The sequence below is a fragment of the Crocuta crocuta genome, unplaced genomic scaffold (genome assembly GCF_008692635.1).
Source record: "Crocuta crocuta isolate KB4526 unplaced genomic scaffold, BGI_CrCroc_1.0 scaffold77, whole genome shotgun sequence".
NCBI lineage: Eukaryota > Metazoa > Chordata > Mammalia > Carnivora > Hyaenidae > Crocuta > Crocuta crocuta.
In genome coordinates this window covers 979,010-986,613 of record NW_027532172.1, presented here as the reverse complement: position 1 = coordinate 986,613, position 7,604 = coordinate 979,010, and the positions used below count along the sequence as shown (strand labels likewise).

Sequence of the window (7,604 nt, the reverse complement as noted above, 5' to 3'; positions counted from 1 at the left end):
CCGCGCGACCAAAAAGGGGCGGGACCTGGCGGAGGGGTCCCAGGCGCCCTCTGGCGGCCCCGGGAGGAACGGCGAGGGCGGCCTCCTGGCGGTCCAGGAGGCACCGGTCCAGACACCAGATGGTAGAACTTGTGGAGGTGGCACGAAATGGGAAGGTTCTGGGTGGCGTCGAAGGTGTCGCTGGCAGGCTTGGGTCTGAAGCTAGAGGAGGGTTGAGGGCAAGTCGTGGTTTGCGAGCCTGCGGGACTGGAGGCGAGAAAGGGGGAGGCCGCAGGAGGGGCGGGCTTGGGGGGAGGGGGGCCAGAAGCGGTTCGGGTCCTAACGAGCACCAGGCATCCATGAGCCACCATGTGGGGCCATCAGAGAGGCAGTTCTGTGTCTGAGTCCAGACATCGGGGCGATGTCGGGGTAGGAGAAACGCATTTGGGCCTCCTTGGCATGTGGATGCAGCCCAAGGTCATGTGGCGAAGGACGTGTCGTGGGACACTGGTCCTCATCTCGGGAAGGATCTGGTGGCAAGATACTGGACTGCCTGAGCCCGGCCTGNCTCTAGCAGCCACCGCTCTGTTCTCTGTATCAGTGAGTTTGATGTTTTGTCTTATTTTGTTTTGTTTTAGATTCCACACAGAAGTGAGGTCATAAAGTATTTGCCTTTCTCTGTCCGACTTATTTCACTTAGCGGAATGCCCTCAAGGGCCAGCCATGTAGTTGCAAATAGCAAGACTTCGTCTTCTTCTTTTTTTTTTTTCTTAATTTCATTTTTAGGGACACTTGGGTGGCTCATTCGGTTAAGTGTCCCCTTCTTGATTTCAGCTTGGGTCATGATCCTGGTGTCATGCTCAGCACGGAGCCTGCTTAAGGCTCTCTCCCTCCCCCCCTCCCCTGTTTGATCTCTCTCTTAAAAAAAAAAAAATAGGGCACCTGTGTGGGTCAGTTGGTTAAGCANGTCAGCAGAGAGCCTGATGTGGGGCTCGATTTCCTGACCATGGGATCATGATCTGAGCTGAAATCAAGAGTCACATGCTTAACTGACTGAGCCACCTGGGGATCCTCTAAAGAAAGAAGATTCTTGGGGTGCCTGGGTGGCTCAGTCGGTCAAGTGTCCAACTTCGCTCAGGTCATGATCTCACCACGGTTCATGGGTTTGATCCCCGCGTTGGGTTCTGTGTGGGCAGCTCAGAGCCTGGAGCCTGTTTCAGATTCTGTGTCTCTCTCTCTCTCTGCCCCTCCGCTGCTCATGCTCTGTCTTTCTCTGTCTCAAAAATAAACCATGAAAGAAAGAAAGAAAGAAAGAAAGAAAGAAAGAAAGAAAGAAAGAAAGAAAGAAAGAAAGAAAGGATTCTTGAGTGGCTAAGTGAATTGCCCTTCCCAACTGGGGCCTTGCCACTGTCCCAGAAAGGTTTTTTTGTTGTTGTTGTTTGTTTGTTTATTATTTTTGAGAGAGAACACAAGCAGAGGAGGGGCAAAGAGAGAAGGAGACACAGAATCGGAAGCAGCTCCAGGCTCGAAGTCTGACGCTTATCTGACTGAGCGCCCCCAGGCGCCCCTCCCAGGAACAGTTCTTAAGGAGGCCTGGTAGTTTGGGCCATAGGGGGTCAGTTTAGTAAAGCGCCTGACTCTTGACATCGGCTCAGGTCATGATCTCATTGATTGTGAGATTGAACCCCACATTGGGCTCTGTGCTGGCTGTGAGGTGCCTGTTTGGGATTCTCTCTCTCTTCCTCTCTTTCTGACTCTCTCCCATGCACAAATGTGCTCTCTCTCTCAAAATAAATAAATAAACTTAAAATTAAAAAAAGGGGGAGGGCTGTGGTTGGTTGGAGCCTCCAGGTCTGACCTACTCCATCCCCCCCCCCCAGGTCGAAGAGCTCCAGGATTCCCTGCTGAGGCTGGAGCCCTTCCCACCTCCCTCCCGTGGCCGAGCAGGTGGCTCGGGCAGCGGCTCCAGCAGCTCTGGGGTAGATGAGGAGCCCTGGGGGCCTCAGGTGAGTGTGGGAAGCTCAAAACCACAATCTTGAGATCTGTAGGATTTGGAGCAGCGAGACTGAAATCCTGGTCATGCAATCCAGTAGCTTCTGGGCTTGGAAAAGGCCTAAATCTGTGACGCTGGGCTCTCAGCGACAAGCTGGGTGAATCAAGTCACCTCTTTCTGGCAGGACCCCTTCTCCCTGGCTCACCCCCTGCTCCGGCGCCTCCGGAGTGATTCCAGCACTCAGATGCTTGGGCCTCTCCGCACTCAGCCCCTTGGCCCCGAGATGCGCATCATGGAAGCCCAGACGGAGCAGCTCCGGGGGTAAGGGCCACACCTGCTGAGCTCGTAAGGGCACCGGTTCCTTTCCCGCTGGCCTATAAACCCGAGAGTCTGGAGCTGGAATGGAATGGGGAGGAGGGTGGCAATCAGTTGGGTCCTGACTGCCCTTTGGGGCCTCTCATGTTCCCCCTTCCCTAACTTCGGGGGCAGGAGCATCGAGAAGCTCAAATGTTTCAACCATCTGCTGTCAGCTGTGCTGCAGGGGTACAAGGGCCGGTGTGAAGGCCTCAGCATGCAGCTGGGCCAGCGGGAGGCCGAGGCCACAGCCCTGCGTCTGGCCTTGCAGTACAGGTCAGTGCATCCCACCTGTGGTATGGCTAGCATGGGGGTCAGGGTGACCCCCACCCACAGGGAGAGTCAGGGCCCCTGCAGGAAAGCATTTTCCCACCAGAGAATTTGTTTTATTTTATTATTTTTATATTTATTTATTTTTGAGAGACAGAGAGAGAGAGACAGAGCATGAGCGGGGGAGGGGCAGAGAGAGAGGGAGACAGAGAATCGGAAGCAGGCTCCAGGCTCCAAACTGTCAGCACAGAGTCCGACGCGGGTCTCGAACCCATGGACCACGAGATCGTGACCTGAGCCGAAGTTGGACGCTCAACTGACTGAGCCCCCCAGGCGCCCCCAGAGAAATTATTTTAAAGGCAAGCTTAGTCCAAGGGTGCTGAAGGAGTTTATATGCTCCCAGCAGTGGGGGGAGGGGGACAAAGGGAAGGATCCAGGAGCAAGTGGGGGCGACGGCCACGCAAGACGGAGCCAGGCCTCCCAGAGCACTCAGAATCAGTGTCTCACAGTGAGCACTGTGAGGAGGCGTACGGAGTCCTGCTCACTCTCCGGGAGGCAGATTCGGGGGCAAGAGAGGGAGCCCCTCTGAGTGACCTGGAGGTGGCCGAGAAGGAGGCTCGGAGGCTGCTGGCCGAAGAGGAGGCTGCCGTGGATGGAGGGACACCAGGGAATCCACAGCCAAGGTACCCCTGCGAATCTCGAGAACTGGGAGGGCCAGTGAGTGGGGGTTGTATTAGAGAGTGGGGCTCCCACCGCCGGCTCCGGATTGGGGTTTGGCATGGCCGGGCCCAGCAAAGTTGGCGTAGGGCTCTCTGTGGTTGGTTGGCATGAGGCCCGAGTAGAGTTGGCTGGTGCTACTAAACAAAGTTGGCATGGCAGTTGGCAGCCACTGGGTTTGGCATAGGACCCACCAGGGATGGCAAGGAGATGGGTGATGGTGCCTGCTGATCAGAACGGGCATGGTGGTGCTTAAGGGGGTTGGCCTGATGCTGGCATGCACGGGGGTTAGCATGATGTTGCCAAACAGATGCGAGCAAGCTGAGCAACGGTACCCATTGGGTTGGTGGGATGGCATCCATCGTGTTGGCAATGTGATATAGCACCTGCTGAGTTGGTGTGATGGCTTCCAGCATGATGGCTTGAGCAACAGTAATCGTTGACACGATGGTGTTCACTCCATTGTCTTGATGAATAATGGTGCCCTTGGGGTTTACGTTATGGTGTCCACCATATTGGTAAAACAGCACTCACCACAGAGGGCATAGAATCCATCGTGGTCAGCCAGATGGAAGAAGAGAAGAAGATCAGGGTTGGCATGAAGGTAGCACAGCTATGGCCACCAGTGTTGACATTAGACCCCTGTTCTGTTTCCTGTAGCCCTGAGGGCAGCAGTGTGGATGGGCCCACACCACAGGAGATGGCTACCCAGCTCTGGGGCTATGTCCGGCGTCTCCAGGAGCGCCGTGCTCTGGTGAAGATTCCCCCAGAGCCTGGCCCAACTCTGGCACCCATGCCCACTGTGCCCCATGCGGAAGCCATGGTGCAGGCCATTCTGGGGAACCAGCCTGGCCCAGCGCTACCCCGGTTGGAGAAAATCCAGATCCAGCAGGACCTGGCAGCCACACGGGTACACACAGGCAGTGGGCACCGTGTCGGTCTTTTCTGGTGGGACAAAACCCTTTGCTGAGGCTTAGAGGGATGTGATTGGGGGACCAAAAAGGAAAGGGGAGTTCTACCTGGCTGGGGGCAGACTTCCTGGAGGGAGGAGAGTTGGAGCTGGGATTTTGAGGGATGAATAGGAGTTTGTCTTCCGGGGGCGCCTGGGTGGCTTAGTCGGTTAAGCGTCCGACTTTCTCTTGGGTCATGATCTCGCGGTTCATGGGTTTGAGCTCCGCGTTGGGCTCTGTGCTGACTGCCAGCTCAGAGCCTGGAGACTGTTTCAGAGTCTGTGATTCCCTCTCTCTCTGACCCTCCCCTGCTCACGCTGTCTCTCTCTCCTAGAAATAAATAAAAACACTTAAAAAATTAAAAAAAAAAGAGTTTGTCTTCCAGAATTATGGAAAAAGAATCTCATAAGATTCTTTTTTTTTAATTTTAAAAATTGTTTTTTATTTATTTTTTGAGAGAGACAGACAGAGAGTAAGGTGGGGAGGGGCAGAGAGGGAGAGAGGGAGACATAGAATCTGAAGCAGGCTGTTAGCGCAGAGCCTGATGCGGGGCTCGAACTCACAAGCTGTGAGATTATGACCTGAGCCTAAGTCAGATGCTTAACCAACTGAACCACCCAGGCGCCCCTCTCATAAGATTCTGGAATGTAGTTTTCCCAAGTTTCCTTCCTGTGGAAACGGGATGGGGACATGATCTGCGGTTTATACCCGGGCATGAAAGATCTGAGGTTCAAGAGTTGGAGAAACTCCAGACCCTTCCACTGAGATGCTACTTGACCTTGTCTAAGATATTTCTACTCTCTCTGAACTACCGTTTCTGTAGTTGTCGTTCTTAGGAGGTGACGTTATTTCCCACCATACACGACCACGGGGAGGGTTTGAGTTCTTGCCTGACCAGTCCTCATTGGGTGCCTCCTGGGGCCTCAGTTTCCCCAGATCCTAGCAGCCCAAATTCTCTGCCCACTTCCTGGTCTCTCAGGAGATGCTGGCAGACCTGATGCTGCAGCTGCAGTTGATGCGGCGGGAGAAGCGGGGTCTGGAGCTGAAGGAGGCTGCCCTCCGAGCCCAGGGCCCAGCTCACGCGCTCCTGCGGGAGCAGCTGCGGTGGGAACAGGCACAGCTCTGGAGCGGTGGGGCCGACAGCAGTGGCGGAGACAGCAGCGGAGACGAAGAGGAATCGTCTCAGGTGAGTGGCCCTTCCTGGACCTGGTGGGGACGGCAGTATACTCTGTGGCCCTGGTCAGTCCCAGCCTCCTCTGAGCCTCATGGTTAAAGTGCATGTCAAGGTTTAGGGGTGCCTGGGTGGCTCCGTTGGTTAAGTGTCCGACCTCAGCTCGGGTGGTGATCTTGCGGTTCGTGAGTTCGAACCCGTGTTGGGCTCTGTGCTGACAGCTCAGATTCTGTGTCTGTTTCGGATGCTGTGTCTCCCTCCCTCTTTCTGCTCCTCCCCTGCCCATGCTGTGTCTCTCTCTCTCAAAAATAAATAAACATTTAAAAAAATGCATGTCTGGGGTGCCTGAGTGGCTCAGTCGGTTGAACATCTGATTTTGGCCCAGGACATGATCTCACCATTCGTGGGTTTGAGCCCCGCGTCAGACTCTGTGCTGAATGCTTGCTCAGAGCCTGGAGCCTTCTTCCGATTCTCTCGGAAGAGAGTTTAGTGTCTTCCACTCACACCTGTACCTCCTGCTTCCCACACCGAGGGTTATTCGTACTCCAGCATGGCCATTCCAACGGCCCACGCTTCATCTCTTCTTTTTTAATTAAAAAAATTTTTTTTTTAATTTTTGAGAGAGAGAGAGACAGCGTGAGCAGGGGAGGGTCAGAGAGAGAGGGGGATACAGAATCTGAAGACAGGCTCCAGGCTCTGAGCTGTCAGCACAGAGCCTGACGTGGGGCTCGAACCCACGGACTATGAGATCATGACCTGACCCGAAGTTGGACGCTTAACTGACTGAGCCACTCAGACGCTCCTTCATCTCGTCTTAAAATTTGGCTCTAGCTTCCTCCCTGAGGCCTTCCCTTTTGCCCCTTCCTATCTAATCATGTCTGTCCTCTGCTTAAAGCCTTCAGCAGCTCATAGAGCCCTTCGGATCATCTCTCATCTCTCCCACTTCCGAGCCCCTGCTAAGAACACTGTCGCTTCCCTCTTTGTCTAATGAAGCCCATGATCTCTTGCAGGTGTGAGCTCAGACATTGCCTGTCCTTGGATGTTAGGGAGTCATTTTACCCTAATCAGGGTTTCTCTCATCAGACTGGGGGCTCCGTGAGGCCAGGGGTGGTGGCTGCCACAGTGTGCGTGACTCCGACATCCAGCTTGGGAGGAACTTGCATGCCACATGAGCCAAGGTCACTTTCCTCCCTTCTGCCTCCCACAGGGCCCCCCAGCCGTTCTTGGTGGCAGCAGGGGCATTGATGGAGGCCAGGCAGTCAAAGCGCAGGACCCGGAGATTCTTGCCCAGGAACTGGCGGCGTCGCTTAACCGGTGTGTTTCTCGGTCCTGGGCTGCGGGGCAGACGGGTCGGGCGGGTCTCTGTGAGAACCCACGGGGGGCACTGTGTGCAGCGGAGCGCAGGGTGTACATCCGTCTACAGGTGAAATACCATGCACAGGTGGGGGGAGGAGGGAAGGAAGACTGGATTGGCTCTGGCTATGAGCTCCCCTCTCCTCACCCTGCACCAGGGCCCTGGGCCTGCGGGAGCAGCTGCAGTCTCTGCGGGAGGAACTGGAACAGGTGGCTCAGAAGGGGCGAGCCCGACGTGCTCAGAGTGCGGAGCTGAACAACGATTTATGCAAGGCTCACAGGTGGGTCTCCCTTCCTTGGGTCTCTCCTCGTGACCTCAGAAGTGTCCCTGGCTCTCCCTGGCCTGCAGCTTTCCCATGTAAGGTAGGTGGCAGGTCCAGTCCATCTTGTGCCTCCCCCCTCCCCCATACCCAGTGTTTGCCGGCCCCTTTCTGAGCGGGACCCCAGGAAAACTCAGCCTCAAAGAGCTCCCATCTGGTGCTGGGAACACACAGCTCCTGACTTGGGTGGGATGGGGGGCTGTTTCCTGGCTCAGCCCACTCCCCCCCTTCCAGTGCCCTGGTCCTGGCCTTCCGAGGTGCCCACCGGAAGCAGGAAGAGCAGCGGAGGAAGCTCGAGCAGCAGGTGGCACTAATGGAGGTCCGACAGGCAGAGGAACTGGAGCTGCTAGAAGCCACCGTAAGGGCACTGGGGAAGCCCAGACCGTCCCGTCTGCCTCCCCGGCTGGGGGAGACCTTTTTGTAGGCCCCATTCTGGCTGTGTCTGCCTGTACCGGACAGCTAGGGCAGGCCACATAAACTGTCCTGGACTGATACTA

The 7,604-nt window shown here is 55.6% G+C and overlaps 1 protein-coding gene across 2 annotated transcripts in view; it reads left to right on the top strand.

Moving 5' to 3' along the window:
- The window catches only part of USHBP1 (USH1 protein network component harmonin binding protein 1), a 9,660-nt gene extending 2,056 nt beyond the window's left edge, over positions 1 to 7,604 (top strand). Inside the window, exons 4-12 of one of the 2 annotated variants that reach the window (XM_077777064.1) lie at positions 1,860 to 1,985; positions 2,157 to 2,293; positions 2,465 to 2,602; positions 3,106 to 3,279; positions 3,974 to 4,223; positions 5,243 to 5,449; positions 6,642 to 6,748; positions 6,946 to 7,068; positions 7,342 to 7,604. In XM_077777064.1, coding sequence (XP_077633190.1) covers positions 1,860 to 1,985; positions 2,157 to 2,293; positions 2,465 to 2,602; positions 3,106 to 3,279; positions 3,974 to 4,223; positions 5,243 to 5,449; positions 6,642 to 6,748; positions 6,946 to 7,068; positions 7,342 to 7,531 — 1,452 coding nt within the window. In that variant the 3' untranslated portion in view covers positions 7,532 to 7,604. Of the gene's footprint in view, positions 1 to 1,859; positions 1,986 to 2,156; positions 2,294 to 2,461; positions 2,603 to 3,105; positions 3,280 to 3,973; positions 4,224 to 5,242; positions 5,450 to 6,641; positions 6,749 to 6,945; positions 7,069 to 7,341 lie in introns of both variants that reach the window. The other variant, XM_077777063.1, reaches the window with a different exon arrangement.